The sequence below is a fragment of the Rhinopithecus bieti genome, unplaced genomic scaffold (assembly GCF_001698545.2).
Source record: "Rhinopithecus bieti isolate Rb0 unplaced genomic scaffold, ASM169854v2 scaffold_37987, whole genome shotgun sequence".
Lineage (NCBI taxonomy): Eukaryota > Metazoa > Chordata > Mammalia > Primates > Cercopithecidae > Rhinopithecus > Rhinopithecus bieti.
In genome coordinates, this window is record NW_016815892.1 from 408,975 (window position 1) to 431,767 (window position 22,793).

Genomic DNA, 22,793 nt, shown 5'->3' on the forward strand with positions numbered 1-22,793 from the left:
TTTTATTTGCTGTGATCATACTCCAATGCCTCACCAATGCTTGGGATTGTGTCTAGGAGGCACTCGGTAAGTGTTGGTTAATCAATTGATTTCCCTCAAACACAGAGAGAAGTCAGTAGAACTAGTCCCTTGAAAAGAAGACCCTTATAGCTCTTTCAGGAGTAGGTCAGGAAGATGGTGGTAAAGTCTTGTGCCTCCACCAACAGTTCCTCCTTTTGTGTGGCACTTCATAACTCTGTGAGGTTGTAACCTCCCTGCCCAGCTGGGCGGTGATGCTCGCCTGGCTCCCACATCCTCTGCACTGCCCTCTATTTTGGGTCACCCTGACTTGGTCTGTTTCCTGTCTTATTCACCCAGCTAAACTATAATTTCCTTAAGGGTACTTTTATTTGTGGACCCAGCACTCCGTACTATGCAGGGGCCCATCCAGGTTTCTTTATTGAATGATAAGGTTTTTGTAGAAAGTCAGCCTTATGACAACTGTTGACAAAAGCAAATGGCTACTCAACCACCCCAACCCCTCACCACCGTGCAATGGATTTTATTACAAATTGCAGACATGAGGGAGTTCTAATCTTATGTGAAGGAATTATTTTGCCTTTCTTCCCATTCATTCCATGACATCAAGTTCATTCGAAATTGCATAACATCTTCAGGAATTCATTGGCAGGCTGCCTGGCAGTTGGATAATCATTTAATATATCTTTCTCTCTCCTCAGTTAACAATGACATGATGGTCACTGACAACAATGGTGCAGTCAAGTTTCCACAACTGTGTAAATTTTGTGATGTGAAATTTTCCACCTGTGACAACCAGAAATCCTGCATGAGCAACTGCAGCATCACCTCCATCTGTGAAAAGCCACAGGAAGTCTGTGTGGCTGTATGGTAAGAGAGCCTTTTAAGAAGTTATTCTTTCTTTTCCCCTTTTTACATAGTGTATTCTCAGAGTACACACAGTCAGTGTATCTCTGTCCCCTAAGTGTAAACACCTGTTCCATTTCCCTTTCCTTTAGACCATCTCTCTTTCGATTATTAAATGTAGTTTCTAGGGTGTTCTCTGCATGTACGTGTACATTTATGTGGGTATGTCATGGTATATAAAACGATCTTTAATATAATAAATCTGGAAACTCTTTCTTGTATCAAGAAGAGGGATTTGCCACTTAGTAGTCATTTAACCGACACCTCCTGAGTACCCCACAGTGAGACCAGGAGCTTTGTTCTCCTGAGGCAATCTCAGGTCTGGAAGAAGAGGTGATGAAAGGTTGGCTGTTGGAAAAGACAACCACCTGCTAAAAATGGGGAATCTACTTGGAGAACCAGAAAAACGACCTATTTTTTCAGTCAGAAATCCTGGTTATATCATTCATATAACCATTGGACTAGATATGACTTATTTCTCGGCTCAGAACTACATATTTCTTTCTTTCTTTTTTTTTTTTTTTTTTTTTGAGATGGAGTCTTGCTCTGTCACCCAGGCTGGAGTGCAGTGGCACATTCTTGGCTCAGCACAACCTCTACCTCCCAGGTTCAAGTGATTCTCCTGCCTCAGCCTCTCGAGCAGCTGGGATTACAGGTGCCCGCTACCATGCCTGGCTAATTTTTGTATTTTTGGTAGAGACGGGTTTCACCATGTTGGCCAGGCTGGTCTCGAACTCCCAACCTTAGGTGATCCGCTCGCCTCTGCCTCCCAAAGTGCTGGGATTACAGGCATGAGCCACCATGCCCGACCAGAACTATGTATTTTTATTGGATCACATTTTCTACTCTCTCTCTCTCTCATTACCTCCAACTCATATACACATCTCAAATAGTAATTATACATACACAGTGGATACTCATGAATCATCTGAATTAATTCATGGTTATAGATTGTGAGCATGAACAAGAAATAAACAACCTTGATCTTTAGAAGAGTTGCAATTTTGCAAAAGTACATAAATTCATTAATTCAATAATTATTGACCATTTTTTAAAAAGTAACTTATGTGGCTTCTGGCTAGTTGACAAACAAGAATATAAATCCAAATATCTCTCCCCCTTTTTTGGGAATAAGTCATTTGAGACCCGCAGACCTTGTAAAACTAGCCTTGATAATAGATCTGGAAACTTTACAAATTTCTGTACATACCAGGGGATGAACTGGTTTCTTAAGAACTGAAGGAATGTTAACAGCAAAGACCTATCATGACATACTTGCCAATATGATGTGATACCTGTCCATGTCCACTTCTAGGTAACGCTTTCAGAGAAAGGATTTGGACAAAGAGCGTGTTCAGAGGAGAGGGACCAGTGTGGTTAGAGGCCTAGAAATCATGCTGTCTGAGGAATGGCCTGGGCAATTAGACGTGGTTAGTGCAGTGAAGAGAGATCATGGGTTCTTCTGATGAAATTGAAAGGCTTTCAGGTAGAAAATATAATAAATATATTCTGCATAACTCTGAAGGGTAGAGGGAGGATCCATAACATTTGCAAGAGGGCAGACTTGTGCTCAGCATAAGTTTAGACATTTTCACAATCATGGTTTCCCAACAGCAGAACAGGCTTCCTTTTCTGTAAGCACCAAGTGAAGTTCAGGAGAGGCTGGATGACCATGTGTCAAATAGAATGCAGGAAAGATTGAGACACCAGACTAGATGGCCTCAAAGCTTCCTTCCGTGGTTTCTTAAATATGTACGGTGGTGTGAGCGCTTACTTCTGCCACCCAAAAAGGCTCTTTTAATTAAGATTTTTGTTTTTCTGACCAGTAATACAAGCCCAAATCATTGAATGTGAATCAAGTCTCTCTAGAATAGAGGCTTTGCTAGCCTCAAAAAAATGTGAGCATGTCGAAGAGAGGAGGCCTCCCTGTTTTTTCTGTGTCCCAGCTATAAAGGGTAAATACAGTGAACATTATTTTGACCTGTCTTGGCCAAAGAAAATTCTCCTGTGAAGCCAGGGGTGTTGCTAATGAGGAGGGGAAGTGTAGGGGATGCTATAGTGCCCTCCTTGATCCTCCTTCATGACCAAGGCACTCACTCCCTGGGGGTGCTGGCTGTTGAAGGTTCACTGCTGAGTCTTCCCTCCAGTGATGGGAGCTGCTTCATTCACGTTGGACACTTTTCATGGGTATCCAGCATCCCACGGCTAGTTGATGCGGAGAAACACATTCCTGGTTATTTTGCCATAATGTGGGACATCTTTGAAGGACCATCTCACTTTCAGAGCTTCCAAGGTATTCACTGAGGCCTTTGCTACAACCTGCATTATGGTTTAGCTTTTTCCTTGTGTGCAGTACTGCTGCCTTTAGTCCCTTACAGATGCATCTCCAAAAACCTCCTGCACAGAACTCTCACAGCCTCAAGGTCTGTTTCTGGGAAACCTAAACTAAGACAGGAGGCTACTGTAAAAATAGCCAGTGTGGAAACCGAAAGGCTCTACTATGATTGTAGCTTTCAGTGTTTTTTTTTTTTTTATCAGTTTTAGTGTTTTTTATTCATTCATTCATTCATTCATTCATTCATTCATTCATTTAACTAATGTCAGTTGTGTGCCCATTCCATGTAAAATGCTTAAGCTCCTTCCAAGGATAGAAATATTTTATAACCAAAGTTATTAGTATTATTATTATTATTATTATTGAGAGGGAGTCTCCCACTGTTGCCCTGACTGGAGTGCAATGGCATGATCTTGGCTTACTGCAACATCCGCCTTATGGGTTCATGCGATTCTCCTGCCTCAGCTTCCTGAGTAGCTGGGATTATAGGCGCACACCACTATCACCCGGCTAATTTTTTTGTAGTTTTAGTAGAGATGGGGTTTCACTATGTTGGCCAGGCTGGTCTCCAACTCCTTACTGTGTGATCCACCTGCCTCGGCCTCCCGAAGTACTGGGATTACAGGCATGAGCCACCGTGCTCAGCCTCCAAAATTAATTTTATCATGTTGGTTCTTCTTTCAGTGGAAATTGATAACCTCTTCAATGGCTAAGAGTAAATGTTGTGGGACAAAAAAAAGTCCGTATTTACTTCTTTGTATTTACCTTTCCTATGCTCAGCTGTATCCGAAAAGGGTTTGAAAAGTTAGCTGTGCCTGGCTGTTACAGGAGTGAGTGGAGAAGGCAGTTAAGGACTTTACCGGGTCTCAAGTGTTACAGTTGTTTTCTCTCTGTGATTTTAGTTCTCTAAGTAGCTAAGAGGTGGAAAACCAGAGGCTCTGGAAGAGCTGCCCAATAATTATAGAGCAGCTTTCTTTCATGGCTCACGGTTCCTTCTTTGGCCTCTATAAGCATCACAAGGAAGAGGGACCATGCCTTTCCGTGGGCACAGCGTACCTTCATTTTATTACCAAAACCAAAAACAACCTACACACAGACACGCACAACTGTGGGGGCAGGGAGGAAGGTATTCTTGTTCCATGACTACAGCTGATTTGAAGACTGTCCAGTAGCTTTGGGGTTTAGGATGGGTAGATTTCTAAATATACGTGATTTGTTGTATGATTATGCCAACTTTCATTTAGTTTCATTTGGTGTCCTGATAGCCACCCTCAACCAATTATTCTGCTTGTCACTCTTCCTGTCACAGCAGGGACCAACTTAGCAAAGCCTTGCTCCTCTTGTGTCTTTCGGAATTCTAGTTGCAGAGCCCTTGAGCCCCTTCGCAAACAGACACATGTACCTCCACTGGAGTCAACTCTGGGCTGCATGGATGTCAACACTGGCACCATTCCTGCCTGGGCTGTCCTCACCCATACCCTTGCCCGTATCTCTTTGACAACAGATTGTCCTTAAGTGTCCTTGACTTAAGCATTAAAAAGGAGGTATTGGTCAAAGTTGCTCTTTCTCTCATGGGGATGGCCCCACATCTTTTACAGGTGCAAGCTGTGTCTTAGCTGCTTCTTGCTTCTAGCCTGCCTTCCGTTTTCCTTGCTGTGACCAGTGAGCCTTTGTGCATGGGGCAGGGAGGATTAGGGGAAAATTGGTGAGCGAGTACATGCTCGCATTGGCTCATGTGTGCACTCAGAATCTTCATAGAAGATTACTCTAGCAAAACTGACTGGTCCAAATTAGCCCTTCCTTCCGCTCCCTCTCTAGATAGAGAGAATGCAATTCAAGACAGCAGGTATTTTGCATCTAAAAAGGACAGAGGTGAAAGGGAGGATGTCAGATTAACCTTGTTGGACAGTCATCCAAGATAGTTTGTTCATGAGGGAGCAGAGGGAGCTGGATAGAGAGGTGATGCCCTTTTCCAAGAGAGCCAAAGTGTTCTTTTGTTCAATTATAATAGTGGGCATTAATCATGTTGTTTAAAAATCTAATGTACCCTGAGAGCCAATTGAGCATTTCCTAGGACCCAGGGAAAATTCTATGTGAGAAATTCTCTGAGCCCTGGGCTAAATTAGTCTTCAAATATGTGCTGTGAAGGGATACTAAGTGTAAAAGTAGTTAGTTTATGACAGCATAAAATATTTCATTGAACTGTAAATGAAGAACACCCTGAAATCCTTTTCCATTTCATGTATTTATTTATTTATTTATTTATTTATTTATTTTTCTGAATTGCTCCTTTCTGTAATTTGGGAAAGACTGCAGTTCTTTATCTGGGATGTTTCTTCCCGTTTTTCTCAGCAGAACCAGCTGTTGACAAGGAGTATACCCTTTACACGCAATGCTCTGGGGCCCAGCAAACAAAAAAAGAGGAACTGTGACTATTTCCCCAGGCATGCTCTTTGAAAACAGTATAGCTAGACAGGACAGATTTTGCCAGTTAAACTAGGGGTGTGATGTGAGGTTTGCATTACATTCAGGATGGAAGATTTAAAATTATCCTGAGTACCTGGGAATGTTCTTTTTTTCCGTGTCTTCCCCTTTAATGATTTAATTAAGACTTAAATGTGTAAAATTCTCCACCAGGACTGCCCCCATGGAACGCTGTCTGCTCCAGGTGATGTTTATAACCACAAATGGGTTCCAAGAATAAACAAAGGAAAAACAGAAAAAAGTAGAAAACAGAGGAGACTATAGGACAGCCTGCGAATGCTGGAGAACAGGAACCAGCTGCCGTTGTTAGGAACAACTTCATGAAGGAAGAGTATTCCAGATTGCCTTTCTGACTGGAGGCCAAATTATTCATTTCTTCTCTTTCTCTTTCTCTCTCTCCCTCTCCCCTTGCGTCCAATGAATCTCTGCACTCTAGGAGAAAGAACGACGAGAACATAACACTAGAGACAGTGTGCCATGATCCCAAGCTCCCCTACCATGACTTTATTCTGGAAGATGCTGCTTCTCCAAAGTGCATTATGAAGGAAAAAAAAAAGCCTGGTGAGACCTTCTTCATGTGTTCCTGTAGCTCTGATGAGTGCAATGACAACATCATCTTCTCAGAAGGTGAGTTTTCTTCTCTTTAAGGGTCTGGGATCTGACATCTGTGCCAGTTTTTTGCATCCTTGGTCTGCAGTGTCATAGAGCACATTCCTCCTGTGGTGGATTCCATACAGTGGATTAGGAGCCCATTCAGCTGGTGGAAAGACGGGCTTAGGGAGTAGCGGGGTTTGTTCTGGTTCTCATCCAATATGGTTGACTGGGGCAAACATTATTATGTGTCTTTGACAAATAGTTTCTTTCACCTAGAGCAATGGTTCTCAAAGTGCAGCCCCTTGAGCAGCCAACATGAGTATCACCTGGGAACCTGTTATAAATGCAGATTATCAGGCCCCACTAAATCAGAAACATAGGGGGTGAATCACAGCCATCTGTATTTTAACAAGCCCTCCCAGTAATTTGGTGCAGCTAAAATTTGGTAACCATTGTTCTAAGGATTTGGATGGGGTTGTTTAATCTTAGAGGAGGACTTTCTTTATAACTGAAGTCGTTTCTTGTACATAGTCCCAGGATTTGTCTTTAGGGTACTTGTTTGTCTTTGGGGTACTTGTCATTGATCCCATATGAGAGAAAAAATTGAAATACAGAGAGGAAATAATAAGCTTACCCTTGGATAAAGGGTAAAATAAAAAGTTTACCCTTGAAGTCAGGAGAAGAGTAGATTAGATACTAGCCTTCATCTTTGAAGTTCAGTGTTTACTCAGCTTGAAAGGAAGGCATAGACTATTCCCTCAATTTTTAATAAGAAGAGTATTCAGTGGCTTAATTATAAAAGTATTATATGCTCTTCATCAAAAATTTCAAACAATCCAACAGTGTGTGGAAATTAAAAATGAAAGTACATTTCCCTCATCCCCTCACTCCCACTGCAACAGATCATCTGTATTGACAATGTATTAGATGCACACATGTCTCTATCATTCATTCATATTATCTTCCACTCTGTCCTCTCTCCCAGTCACTCCCTCTCTTCCTTTCTCCTTCCCTGCTTTCATCCATCTGTCCATCCTTCCATCCATTCCATCCAGTCATCCATCTTTCAGTGCAACTCTTTGATCATACTATATTATTTTGCAATGTTTTTTAAACCCAACCACTTTTACAATTCCTTCTAAACAAGATAGAACACATAGATATACTGTACGTCTTTTAATTTAGTCTCAAATTTCATATTATCTCCCATGATGGATCTTATCATGTCCCTGTTGATGGATTATCTTCCATTTTTCCACTTAATGCTACATTGAATAGCTTTGTAAAAATATCTCATGCATTTGTGCTAATATTTCTGCAAAGCAGATTGCCAGAAGTGAAATTTCTAGATTACAAGTATGTGTATTTTAAATTTGAATAAGCACTACTAAACTATTCTCCTCCCGAAAAGGATGTGAACATATGGATTTCCATGTACCTTCTCTAGCACTGGGGATGGATAAGTCTTTCAATTTTTACCAACGTGATAGTGTAAATAAATATTAATAGTACTCTCATGGTTCTAGGAATGCAAATTCAGGGAAGGGAAAGGTTAGTTTAGTCAACAACAGGTCTGATTTAATTAAAAAATCTTTTTGAAACACAAGTGCTGGCTCTACACCCTATCTCTGTGTCCATGTGCATTCCACCTGCGAGAAGAGATGTGTCCTCGTGTTTCGTGTTTGGTGCTCAGTAGCACTGCAGATCCAGCTTGTTCCCTTCCTGTGTCCTTCACCTACTACCATTCTTCCTCTCTTCCTGTCCAACTTCCCCCAGGCCAACTTCTCAGTGAACTGAAGGCAGGCATGCACATCTTGTCAGGGCAACACTTTCCAGGTTACTCTTCCTTCCTATGTTCTCGTCCTATAAATGGTCCATTTCTCTCCTTTTCTTTTCTTTTCTTTTTTAAGATGGAGTCTCATGCTATCACCCAGGCTGGAGTGCAATGGTGCGATCTTGCCTCCCAGGTTCAAGTGATCCTCCTGCCTCAGCCTCTTGAGTAGCTGGGACTGCAGGAGTGTGCCACCATGCCCAGCTAATTTTTGTATTTTTAGTAGAAAGAGGTTTCACCATGTTGGTCAGGCTGATCTCGAACTTCTGACCTCAGGTGATCCACCTCCCTCGGACTCCCAAAGTGCTAGAATTACAGGCATGAGCCACTGTGCCTGGCCTCATGTTCTTTATGTGATTTGAGTTAGGACGGAAATCTAAATAGATTAAATCACATGAAACATGGTAGCACCTGATATTCTGACTTACCACGTCAGCTTTCTTCAAGTAGTTCACCTTTTAAAAGAAGGCCTAGCCTAAGCCAAAGGAATTAATCTCTAATAGCAGAATACCCAGGCACGTTTACTGGCACTGAAAAAACTTTTCTCTCCTTTTGTATACTGGCTTTTCTACAGCAGACAAGTTTATTTCCTCCAAAAGGACAAAAGTTGATAAATGGCCTACAAGTTGGATCTGTATTTTATTATTGAATATCTTTGTCAAAATATCTCATGTGTTTTATATTTTACTATAAGCCTTGTAGATACTAATGACTTCCATTTTCAGAGTATTTCAACTCAGGTGATCATCATGGGCATCCCTCGTTTTTCCTCTTATTCTCAGACTTTCTTATGAAGTGAGATAATAAGCATAAACACAGTTTCTCACTGTACAGTACAGGAAGCCTTTCACAACTGATGACTCAAATGTCTGAGTGATTTCAGAGTCTTCTAAAATGCTCCAGGAGGTGGGGCGGGGGCGGTGTTTGCTTTTTAAGCATCTCTCTTCTCTGTAGTGGGGTATTTCTTCCACCTAAAACAGCAGACATTAGGAGCAACATTTTGTATTCCATTTCTCCTCTTATTGCCACCATCTCTTCTTTGTATCAAGGAATGGAAACTGGTTTTTTTTTTTTTTTCTTGAGACAGAGTCTTACTCTGTCACCCAGACTGTAGTGCAATGGTGCAATCTTGGCTCACTGCAACCTCCGCCTCCTGGGTTCAAGTGATTCTCCTGCCTCTCTTGAGTAGCTGGGATTGCAGGCGTCTGCCACCACGCCTGGCTCATTTTTGTATTTTTAGTAGAGACAGGGTTTCAACATGTTGGTCAGGCTGGTCGCAAACTCTTGACCTCAGATGATCCATCTGCCTCAGCCTCCCAAAGTGCTGGGATTATAGGCATGAGCCACCGTGCCTGGCCGGAATGAAAACTCTTAATGTTGATTTCTCTACTCCAAGTCCAACAAGGTAGTGAACACAAAAGCCATGAAGTGCACTGTGGCTATATTATTAGTAGCACAGTACTCTTACTGGCAAGTTCCTGATCTGCAGCTACACAATGATAATTATGTACATCTACCTTTTTTAATATGTAAGAAAAAAAAGATTGAGCCACAAGATTTTCTTTTAAAGTATGGATCTTTATTTCTAGTGATACTATTAATGATAGTTAATATTCAGAGAAAACACGCTGTTGCTATGCAGGGAGCTCAGCCCTTTCCAAGCATGACCTCATTTCATCTCATAGCCACCCCATGCGGGTAGGCACTGTTAATATCCCTATTTATGCATGAGAAAACCAGGCTTGGAGAAATTTAACACTTTGTCCATGATCGAACAACGAGTGAGTATCAAAGCTAGTTCTTCAGAGGACTGAGGTCATGGTTTTTAGAATGAAAGAGTTAAAGAAACCTTGCTGTTTTTTTCTTTGAACCGGGTACCTACCCTTAACCCTGGAATCCCTCAGTGGGGCCTAGTGCCAGTTCCCGTGCCTCCTACAGTGACCAAGGGCCGGCACGAGTCAAGAAACAACTAGAATGGGGCTGGGTCTGCACCGCACAACTGTTCTCTCATATTCATGCTTCCCTCCCAGTCTCTGAAGATTCCCTCCTGCCAAAACATTTTGTGTAGAATTCCAAGGAAATCAGAGTCTATCCCTGTACTAACCAACATATAAAATTCCAATCAGAAGAGAAGTTGTTTGAATTGGTCATGATGGATGGCCTGGTGACAGCTGTCAGTTAGACAAGACCTGATGGGCACCAGGACTGAAGGCAGCACAGGAGGTAGGAGAGGATGGAATCCTGAGCAAGTAGCCACCCTGTTTACTTGCAGATGACATCCCCACTTTGCAAAGACATGATGTGGTTATTGATCTCTCACTGAACCTGTAAGAATCAAACACAACAACTCAGTTTTTTTCATTTCGTAAATGGTTTCCAAGTGCAGTGAGACATTTAATTTGCAGAACACTGAGCGAAGAGGTGATTTCTGCTGGTTTAGGTAAGAGAGAAGCAGTCTAGTGTAATACTCAAGAATGAGCCAGATCTTCTGGATTTAAGGCTTATTCTACAACTTATTAGCTCTGCTATGTTGGGCCAGTGACTTGACATCTCCATGCTTCAGTCTCTTCATCTGTAAAATGGAAATACAAAGCAGGTGGGAGGTGGTGTGAGGATTGAGTAGATTAATGCATGTAAAGTGCTTGCAACATTGCCTGACATGTCACTGTTAGCTGTTAGCAGTAGTTGGGTTTTTTATAGAGGGCTGGTGACTTGTGCTTGTCTGAATGCAGGAAACCAGGCCTGTGTAGCCTTAGATCTATTCTCACACTGAGGTTTTGTAGTTGAGTGCTGACTGTGGTGCATAAACCGTGCATTCGGATGCCTACATATCACACCACAAGGTTTTGGAGGGGCTCACTCTGCTTTAATCCCTCTTTCATCCAGTTTCTCTTTTTCTCCACATGCCTTCACAGAGGCAAGAGGAGCATGCTGAGTCTAGAATTTCTAATCAAAGCTAACCACATCCCTGGCATTGTTGGATAATATTACAAATTAGGCACGTTGTTCCTGTTTTGACTCAGAATCACAGCAGGAAGCAGCTAAATAAAACTGAAACAACTCACAAGTGCCTTTCACATCAGTGATTAGGGTAATCGCAGTTCTGTACTTGCCAAAGGGATTCATTCCCTCTTCATTTTTTCCATGGAAAGCTTGCTTTGGGCCACAAGGCCTTCCCTTTGAATGACTGCGCCATTATTGGTCAAGTAGTACTGATAAATGGTACCTGTGGGTTGTTGTGGGATATAAGGAGATGATGCTTGGGAGCACCCAGCACAGTGGCTGGCACACAGTAGGTGCATCCTTTCTTACTCCTTCTTACCCTGATTAAGGAGAACACTCTATGCCAAGGCACATACCTCTTCTGAATGGTATAAACGGTTGCTACTGAAATTGTCTAGACCAGCAGCAGCAGGATCACCAGGAAGCTTATTAGAACTGCCAACCTTGGGCCCTCCTGGGCCTATTGCATCAGCATCTGCCTGTAACAAGGCCCTCAGTGATTTCTTTCACACTGAAGTGTGAGAAGCACTGGTGTGAACTCACCAGGTAGGGATGGAACCAGAGATGGAGGTCTTACTAACTTCATGCTAGTAACTCCCTGAGCTAATGGGCCCATGAGGAATAAATTTGGTTTAAAGCCTGGTCATTTGGAAATCAGCTAAATATACTTTACTCAGTCAGCTTGTGTGACAGAACTCTCCAGTGGCATGTGGGTGTTTTTCAGCAGTGACAATAAGGTTTATTTTTTAAATATACTCCACAGACGTTGTTCTGGTGTAGATCTTAATGTGGAGAAAATCAGACATCTTTTCAGTAGGCATTTCTTTTGTTTCTATGATCATGTTCATGTTAGCTTGTAGTATTTGTATTAGTTTATCTGTGGGACTGTCCCTTAATATTTCCCAAAGCAAGAAGACATTTGTGAATGTTTTCAAGATGCATTGTACAAGATCCTGTTTTGAACTGGATCTACAGAGGAGATGTTTGGTGGCCTTGGAAAGCCCTGGAGAGTAATAGTGTGGTGCTAAGAAGAGTTGGTCTGAATCAGTTCATTCCTGGGTTGTTTGCTAAGATTATCTGCTGAAGGTGGGTACATGGAAAACAAGATGGTAAGCCAAGGAGGATGAAGGGAGGCATGCTGCTGGACCACTTCCAGCTTCCAAATGTCTGGATCTTGGCCATTCTGCTTTTCCTGCTAACTTAGAACTTAACTGCTTATTCTAGAAAATGAGAGGCACTGGGGCCATGTAGGAAAGGACCCAAGTCCTGGACTTTCAGTAATTTGTTTGCGGGACCAGGGTCCCACCCCTTTTCCAGTTGAAATGTAGGCAAGGTGGTGGCAAGCCCATGGCCTAGGCTGTGGGAACTCATAGAACAACCATAGTGTTGATTGCTGCCTTGGATTGCAGCCTACTCCGAATATGCGCACCTGTGCTAACTACTTTCAGGTGTGTTGTCTTGTTTCATAGAATCATTACATTTCTATGATGAAGTGAAACCTGTGAATTGGCTGCTCCAGACTTTTCATTTTAATGACAAAAAAGTGGGTCTCCAGAGAGGAGCTGGGATTTTTCCAAGAGCTCATAGTTTGTTCCTCACTTTTTGTCCATAGGAGAGTCATAGAAGAACCAGATAATCTTGTCTCTTATAGAAGGAATACCCTTACCCTTCCACATTCCCATGGGGTGGTGTGTTTGCTTTTTTATCAGTCTTAACCTGTGGGAGGCCGTACACCTTACATAAGAGGCTACCTGTTCTGTTTACTGAACAGCAGCCCAGACCCACCACTCAGCATGTCCTTGGCAAGAAGCACAACCTCAGGCTGACACTATTTCCATGTCCATGAGAAACGATGTGTACAAACGATGACCAGTAAGATGCTCATCTGTTGGGAAGACAACAGAGGGCAGGGCTGAGCGCGTGGCTTCCCTGCTGAGATCACCTGTGTTCAGATCCTAGCTCAGCCTTGTATAAGCTCTTGATTCTTGGGAGAACTACTTCACCTGTTTTCCTCTCTGAAAAATGGGGGTAGAAATAAAGAATACTTTTAATAGGATTATTTTGAGGATAATGTATTTATTTATGTAGAGAACTTGGCACAGCACCTGGCACAGAGCAAGCACTTAATAAATTTTGACTGTAAATAGTTATTACTGTTCCACTAGATTCAAATTTCTTATTCTTATCTTAGCCAGATGAGTGAGGAGCTTTGTACTAAGGTCATGTAGTCTCCTCCCTGAAAATTCCTCCACCTGAGTCCTATTGAGGTGCTCTCCATTATAAGGAGTCCTGTGAATCAATGTGATCTGTTTACTGCAAAGAATGCGGTTCACTGCATTGTTTTGTTATCTTCATGAGGAAGCCAGGAGACATTTATTTTGGTTCTCTGTTTTAGAAAGGTGTTCTCCTCTTGAAGACTTGTTTGCCTCTGATCTTAAGGACACTTTGAAGCACACCGAGCAGGGGTCTGCAGACTTCTTTGATAAAGGGCAAGATAGTAAATATTTTCAGCTTTGCAGGGCAGAGTCTCTCTCGCAGCCACTCAACTCTCTGTGGTAGCAGCCACAGACAGTGTGTAAGCGATTGGATGTGGCTGTGTTCCAGTACAACTTCATTTACAAAAACAGGTCTCAGGCCAACCCCCGATAGAGATATTCATGGTTTTTGTGTTTCTCTCTCAAAGGCTAACTATCAGAAAAGCTTAGAGTCAAATCTGAATCCTGCTTCTAGCAAATATGTACCTACACATTTAGTGTACTAATATCACCCTTACTTACCAGTTTTTACCCTGTATTCTCACATTTCTATTCCATTCCATTTGTCATAATTTTAGCTCCTATCTTTATCTTCTTTCACTCTTTTTTGTTGTTGTTGTTGTTTTTGTTTTTGGAATGGGATAGGACTGTAAATAAATTGATTGTATCTTCCTAGCTTAGAAATCAGGACTTGAGAAACCACTTCTGACTCAAAGTTCAATCTATGTGGTTAAATAGGGAAGCAGACCATAAGATGTACGCCCAGTGGTGCACGTTGCTGACTCGCAAGCTATGTGCAGGCTTTAGCAGTTGGTGTGGTGATGTGTGTTCTCTAACCTGAGATGTTGAGAGAAGGGCAGAGAAGAGGACTTCTTGTAGCCACAAAGTTTCATTCCTTCCTCTATCATTGTTGTAGCATTTCTTTTAAGTGAAAACAGCCTTTTTGGTTTGCAAGCCTAACTCTGGCAGGAAGACAAATTATTTTTTTACAGTATCAGACACACGGTTTCCTGTGTATGTTTAACTTGCTAGCAGAACATCTCAGCCAGCTGGTTCCCTCTGGACTCATTGTGTCCTTAATGTCGTTGCTTTACGCCATCCAGCAAAGCCACTCTGTGTATTGATCACATGCCTCGAGCATTTTGTTGACTTCCGTTGCTTTCTGAGTAAGGCAAGTCTTAGAAATGCTGCCCTCTTTCTCCCAAATCTCATTTTGTGTTTGTTCAGCTCCAACACCAGGGAGCTGGCTTCTTGGGGAAATGGTTAGTTCTTGCATGTAAGAAATGAAAAGAGTAAATGGTGTTTTGGTAGCTCTGGGGGATTTTAGGCATGCTGCCCTGGAACTGCACTCACGCCTCAAAATAGCTGGCTTTCCAGCTGTGCATTTTTGTTTCAAAAGAAACAAACCAGATTTACTTTCTGGTCCAAATGCAGAAGGAAAACTAAGTGTGGAAATATGGTTGCGAAAAGTTGTTACAAGAGGAAGAAAATTATGGATTAAAGTTGCTAGTCTCATTCCTGAGAAGAGAAATCAGTTATTTGAGGTGATGACTCACAGCTGAAGTAGCCTTTGGTTGTGAACCTTGGTTAGAAAGCACACTTGGAATTCATCAATATGGCCCTGGTCTGGCCAAGGAAATAATAAAGATTTGCATGCTAGAGGACACTGTGATTCAGTTGAAGGAAGCTTAGAATGTATTTAAACTGAATTAAGGCAAAAGCAACTCACTTTTTTTTTTTTTTTCTTAAGTAGCGAAGTAAACAAAGCTGCACTAAGGCCAGATGTGATTTCTGGTTATGAATATTTGTACTCTAAAACCTCATTCTGATATGAATCAGCAGAGTGGAATCCAGTATGGACACAGGCTGTCTCAAATTCCATCCACTGGCTATGAGCGACCAAGAAAGCAATCGGACCCATACTGCTGGTGCTGTAGCAAGGTTCTGGTGGTTCCTCTGCAGCCTCAGGTCTCTCCCACTGCGGCCTCCATGTGTTCCATAAACTCCACTCCCATAAGTAGTGGCAAGAAGGGTGCACCGAGACTTTTTGCTGCTTTGCACGTGTCTCAGTGTCCCACCAGAGGGAAAAAAAGGCTCAAGGAGTTAGCTAACCACTGTGAAATTGACTTTTATTTCCACCCACATATACTCCAGAGACTATATTCACCACCATTTGGACATCTGGATGACTTGCCTTTGGAAAGTCTTTCTTTATTCTAAATCACTCCTGCATGTTACCTGTTATGGAAAATATCAATTTTGCCATTACAAGATATGCTTTAAAAAAAAAAAAATTAGCTTTTAGAGAAATAATTTATATTTGCTTATCTACTTTTAAAAATATACATATATATGACTTTTGTTGCCTAATTAGAGGATATAGTTGGTTCCAATGTCAAGAATAATTTATCTGAAATTTAGTCATTAAAATTATTTCCATGTCTTCCATTTTCCAGGCCCCATCCTATTCAAAATACCTTCCACCAGGCTGATGTAGTCATTCTTAGCCTTGGCTGCATACTGGAAACACCTGAGGAGCTTTAAAAAACTACTCATTAACTGGGTCTTACTCCTGCAGTTTCTGACTTAATTGGTCTGGGGCCTGGTATCAGGAATTATTTTTTAATTCTTCAAGATATTTTAATACGCAGCCAACATTGGGAACCACTGGACTCAAGACAGTTTGTTCTGCCAAATCTTTTTATATTTTTTTATCACGTTCCTCATGTAACCTGAAAAGGGCTGGTAACAATTAAAGAATGGCAACTACCGCAGGAAGGAGCCAAAATTCTGCCTTCGAAGGTTAGAGGGGGAGAAAAACCAACACCTGTTTTACCCCATCCACGGAGGAATAACAAGACTTTTTAAGTGGGGATATTATTTTTTTTCTACAACAATTTACAGGCAATTGCTTTAGAACAAGGTCAAGGGTCTCATTGGGAATAGGCATCTTAGCTTTTAAAACTGATTAAACTATACATTAAAGGAAAGCACATTTTAAACCTTAATGTGTCCAAAAGGTTGGATGGCAAGGTTTGGGTGCCACTGCCTTGTCAGAGACAAGGCAGGACCAGGAAGGCTGTGTGCGTGATTTTAGGAGGTAAAGAAACTCAGGTGGGAAGGAATTGCAGAAGCCTGTGGTTCACCTGGAAAGCCAGAGAGAGAGAGAGGATGTATTTTGGTGACCTAACAGGTATTGTGAATAATGAATATGCTTTCCAAAGGGATCTGGTCTCCCTGTTGGAGAGGTTCCTGAAATAACTTAAGAAATGCATCTTGCTTTCAGGTTTCCTGAGAACATGAGGGCCCCTAGACAGAATACAAGGTATAATTCAGACAGCCAGCCAGAAAAAGAATTAAAGAATCAGGGCAGGTGTGGGGATCCTAACAAAGCCTAAGCTTTTAGTAGTCAGAAGACTTTTCTGTGTAATAACACGGAAAAGAAAATGGAAAAAAAAAAAAAATCTTGCTCCAAAGAACATGTATCAGGTTTGAAGCTCTCTCTGTGGAGGGACAGATGTGTCATCATTTCTTGGACAAAGCCTGGTACGTTGTAGGTACCCTCCTAATGTTTGTTGCCCTCCTTTTAAAGTCAGAGTAAGAGAGGTAGCAAGAATCTATATCCTAAGGAGGAAACATAAAGTGAAAATCACAGTGGAAAGGATGCCTAAAAGAGCAAAGGCTAAATCAGGGTTTTAATTGCCTGAAATGACCAATTTTCCAAAACTTGTCAAGTAGTTGTAAAATCAGACATATAGGTTCAAACAATCAATTGCAAAGGAGCACTTATCAAAACAGTGGCTGGGAATCTGCTCCTGTGATGAAGACCCCAGGGTGTAGAGGTAAGTTAAGGTCATTCTGAAATCTGGATGATCTTGCTGAAAGAGTCAAAACAGAAAGAAGAAACCATCAAGAGCCTTAAACTGCACTCGGTGGAAGAGGAGGGGAGGGTCCTGCTGTAATCTTTGCTACACAGATTACATTCCAAGTATTATATCTGTGTTTAGCAAAACACATGATGAAGAATCTTAAATAGCCAAGCTTGGTTTCGGAGAATAGATCACTTTAGCTGTAGAAAAAAGGTCCTGGCATTTATTGGGTGTTATATGCTGGGCAGGCTGATTTTAGGGTCTGATAAATATGTCAGACTTTAGAGTCTCATAAATATATCTCTTGAAAAGTAACCGAAGAAAACATGGCTGTTCAAACTGAAAATGAAGTGATTTAGGGGATATGAGTTTAATGTCCAGCAGGAGTTTAAGTGTTCTCATCCCATAGAAAATTGATTCATTTTGTTGCTTTTTGCTTTAGAGAACAGCAGAAAGGCCAGTAATAGAAGTACACAGAAGGTCCATTTGACTTAATGTAAAGAATAATTTTAAAAATATCCCAATATTTAGACTTTATCCCAATATATCTACAGTTAGAAATATTGTGATTTGATTAAGGAATGATAACAAAGCAGTGGTGTCCTTCTACCATAACATTTTCAGGCAGAGGTTTTACTTTTACCTCTCATGGGAATTCTAAAAGAGGTTATCATACTGGATTAGAATACATGCAAGGCTTTTCCATCTGGGAGAGAGATAAGAGGGAAATAATACAAAGGGGACTGTGCCATGGGATAGGAGAGGTGGAGAATAGCTTTGTTCTGAAATATGTGCAGTTGGAGTAAAACAACCACACTGATTGGAGAGAATACTTCTTTCATCATTTGGGGAAAAAATACTCTCAAACTATATCCAGAATGTCGAAGAGTGCTGTCAATAGCTAGAAGTTAAATGAAATCCTTCATTGCTAGTGAGCTTACTGTCCTTGCATTGTTTAATTAAAATGACTTTTTATTGTTTGCTTAAATTGGTGTGCTTTTTACTAGGATGATGGATGGGGAAGCATATCTCATTCTACATTCCTCCACCAGTTAATTGACTAGAAAATTATCATGCACTATTTTCTTATTGGCTAGTGCTGAATAAAACCGTAAGAGTTTTGCTAAACTCTTTAGCAAAAATAAAATTTACCTCTGAAACTTGAATGTGTAAATGAATCACTGCGAGAACTTTTAAATGCAGATTCTGATTCAGTTAGTTGAGGACAGCGCTAAGACTCTGCATTTCCCTTAAGTTCCCAGGGGATGCTGATGGCTGCTGGTCTGGGGACACACTTAGAATAATGAGATGACAAGTTATTCTGTATGTAACATGCCAACAAAATTTTTAAAGGTGCAGAAAATGATGGCAAGATCTTTGAACTCTGCAGTGTGAAGTATATATGTGAGTGCTTAGCTTTCGCTTTCTTTCTGTGTGTGTGTGTGTGTGTGTGTACACTCAGACACAGATACCTTCACATATATACATCTGAATATATATACATTCCAGTCCGTATTCAGATCTCTTCAAGGTTATGGGTCTGTTGTTTCAATTCAGCATCCAGTCAAGGACAACACATTAGAATTGATTGTTTTGCCTCTACAGCGTGTTTTTGGTTTTCATGACATTGACTTTGATTTGACTAGGTCTAGACCATTTCATTTACTTTATAAAGGCACTTTCTAGATTTGTCTGATGATTTGATTAATTCACATTAAACATTTCTGTAAAGAGTCTACTGGTGTTTTTATTGTAGGAAGTTTTTTTTAAAACAGTAATTCTGCAAAAAAACAAGGTTTTGCATTTATATTCAGTCATATTAGTAGCAAGAAGACTGCAGATACATACTTGGATGATAAAACCAGTCAGAAAACTCAAGAAAATGATAACTATAAAAGTCAGGAATAGTGATTACTTTTTAGAGGAAGGGAGGGATCTCTGATTGAGTTGGGGAACATGAACTGACTTCTGGGATGGTCAGCAAAGTTATATTTTCTGACCTGACCAGTGGTTACAAGAGTGTTGACCTTATATGGCCGGGCGCGGTGGCTCAAGCCTGTAATCCCAGCACTTTGGGAGGCCGAGACGGGTGGATCACGAGGTCAGGAGATCGAGACCATCCTGGCTAACACAGGTGAAACCCCGTCTCTACTAAAAAAATACAAAAAACTAGCCGGGCGAGGTGGCGGGTGCCTGTAGTCCCAGCTACTTGGGAGGCTGAGGCAGGAGAATGGCGTAAACCCGGGAGGCGGAGCTTGCAGTGAGCTGAGATCCGGCCACTGCACTCCAGCCTGGGCAACAGAGTGAGATTCTGTCTCAAAAAAAAAAAAAAAAAGAGTGTTGACCTTATAATAATTCACTAAGCCAGACAGTTGTTTTATGTACTTTTCTCTATCTGTGTTTTATTTTGGAATGAATTCTTTTTCATAAGAGAGAAATCAGAGTAATTTCTCTGATTCTGAAGGCCATATCATGCTCTTGGGCTAAGTATATTAATTTTAAATTACCCTTAGGAGACAAGGAAAGAGACAGAAGGAAGGCCTAACTTTTGTTTTTTTTTTTTTTTTTAGTCAGGGTCTCGTTCTGTTGCCCAGGCTAAAATGCAGTGGCGCCATTATAGCTCACTCTATAGTCTTGAACTTCCGAGCTCAAGTGATCCTCTTGCCTCAGCCTTTTAAGTAGCTCAGATTACATGCCCACACCACCACATCCAGCTAATTTTTTTGTTTTTATACAGACAGGGTCTCACTATATTGCCCAGACTGGTGTCAAACTCCCTGGGCTCAAGTGATCTTCCCACCTCAGCCTCGCAAAGTGCTGGGATTACAGGTGTGAGCCACCATGTCTGCCCCCATTTTTGTTTTTTTAATCATCTGAGTGGTTTCAAAGCTTTTGTTCTTTCCATACCACCAAGCTGTCTCCTTAACAATGAACTCTGAGATCCATTTAATAATTCTGAAAATTTCCAGTCACTTCTGTCACACATAGAGGCCAGACTTAGTTGCAAATAAGGAGCCATTTGCAAATATCAGAGTCTTGTTACATAAATATTTTTTTAAAGACAAATGTCAAATTCTTTTTTTTATCTGTCTTCCAAAGATAAGTGTTAATATACCATAAAAAAGTACGAACTGACAGAAAACCTCAAGGGGAAATCCTGTGGTATACTTTCCTTCGGAGTGATTGAAAAGTAAACAATTTGTCTTATAACTTTAGTATGCATGTGCGCACGCACGCACATGCGCGTGCACGCACACACACATTGCTCTTAGCCTCTTTTAAATCCTTTGTTATGCCAACACTAGTTCCTAAAAGGAACTTAAAACTGAACCTCCCTAATTCACTATTTTAAATAAAAGTCACTTGGTTAAAAAAAAAAAAATTAAATTAAGGCCAACTTGGTAAATAAAATCCTCTGTGGATCAGTTAATGTGTCTTGATAAAAAGCAAATCAACATAGCTGAACTTGGGAGATAGGGTCCTACTTTAATATTTGAAGTAGTTTGGCAATTCCTCCACTCCATAAAGGAGTTTAGGGCAAAAATTTAGTGGGATACGTGGATGATAGTTTTTCACACACCTTGGTGTATTAGTACACTACTGAGCCTCAGATGCCAAGAGAGATTTTTGTGAAGTTGGCAGTGAAGCTCTAACCACAAGAATGTTCACATGCCAGCATGTTCACCTAAAGCAAGAGTATATATACAACTGGCTGAGATCCAAAAAAGGAAACTATGCTCAAGAGAGATAGCTGAGGGGAAGGAAGAACTTCCTGTCTCAAGTCATGTTAATTATAACATTAAAAGGACAGCATTCATTTATTGAGTACTTACTAGGAACAGCTTTTACTTAGCAAGAATACTTATTTACTAAGTAGACAAAAATGTTGTAGAAGCAACCAAGGCTCAGTATCCTCCTCTGTAAAACGGGGGTAAGAGAATCTAACTCATATATTGGGTTGTTGGAGAAATAAAGTAGATCATGTTTACAAAATAAGTTGCCCAGTGCCTAACCCAACAAAGCACATCATATATGAGTTATCTTTATTATTGTTACAAGATTTCGAAGGAGGGCTTCTCATTCTCCACTGCGGAGCTGCCTTCCCCCTCCACAGAAGCTCTGGCAGCACCTACAGTTGTCCATGTGCAGCACAACAAATCAAGCCGGGCAGATCTACCACTGGCACTAGTTACCAACTTCCTAGAGAGGCCCATCAGTCCCAAAATCCCCGCTCTAGGAGTCCTGGAGAAGAGACTAAAACCCAAATGCCTTCACTCTGCCAAGGGAGCTTCCCTTTTTTATGTGTATGTGCTATGGACTTCTTGAAGTAAGGAAGCCTGTGGACCGACCCCTTCTCACTATGATAGTTTTTAAATGCATAAAATAGAACACGAAGTATGTCAGAGAAAACGAATTACACTGACATACAATGATCAAGTATTTTAAAAATGAATTTGTGTTACAGTAATATGTGTTTCTGTAGTAATGCTTTAAATAACAATAGCAGCAGATCTAAACAACTGAAATGTCTAAATGATGAGTGTAAGCCACATGCTGAGATGTCTGCAACAACAAAGTCATAGGTACAGCTAATACTAGGAAGTATTAATTTTTCATTAAAGGTTAGAGAAAACAAAAAAGATGCAATTTTTGCCCATTCAGATTCACAGACCCACTGAACCCTATTTACCGAGCCCAGGCTAAAAATGTTTACTATTATGGCCTCATTTTGTATGGGCCTTGGAGAAATTCCACCCTTATTTTTCATGCCCTTCAGAGCTAGATCTAGTTCGATGCTATTTCTATTCACGGAATGTTCTAATAGTGCAACAATTATGTTTTGAGCTCTGCTAAGGTCTAGGCCATGAGAATAGGCTCTGAGAAAAGAAAAAGATTTTGGAGTTCTCCTTCACATAAAACTTTTTATTTCCTGGCAGGAAAAGGATGCATATTTACAGAGACACTGCTAAACTGTGGTTCTTAGTTCAGAGCAAAGGAAATAGTCCCCATACCCAAAATATACTCCTTTAGACACATTATACAAGAATTGCCAGTGTCACTCGGTGGATGGCTGTAAAATCACTTAGTCCAGGCTACACTAAAGAAAAACACTTCATCAAATTGGGACCCCCGACCCCCGCCCGCATACACACAGGGTCTTGCTCTGTTACCCAGGCTGGAATGCAGTGGCAGGATCATAGTGTGCTGCAGCCTTGAACTCCTGCCTCAAGTAAAGTAATCCTCCTGCCTCAACCGCCCTAGTAGCTGGGACTACAGGAAACACCACAGTGCCTGGCTAATTTTTTCTTTTTTTTTTTTTCCAGTTTGTGTAGAGACAGTCTCACTATGTTGCCCAGGCTGGTCTCGAACTCCTGGGCTCAAGTGATCCTCCCGCCAAAGTGCTAGGATTTCAGGCGTGAGCCACCACACCCAGCCTAAAGTCATTGTCATTCTTAGTTGGCTCTCACCAATATGAAGTTAAGAGATCAGGCATGGGA

The 22,793-nt window shown here is 41.2% G+C and overlaps 1 protein-coding gene across 1 annotated transcript in view; it reads left to right on the plus strand.

Moving 5' to 3' along the window:
- TGFBR2 (transforming growth factor beta receptor 2) overlaps nt 1-22,793 on the plus strand; it is an 86,858-nt gene that overhangs the window by 36,817 nt on the left and 27,248 nt on the right. Inside the window, exons 2-3 of the mRNA XM_017854111.1 lie at nt 720-888; nt 6,180-6,370. Coding sequence (XP_017709600.1) covers nt 720-888; nt 6,180-6,370 — 360 coding nt within the window. The remainder of the gene's footprint in view (nt 1-719; nt 889-6,179; nt 6,371-22,793) is intronic.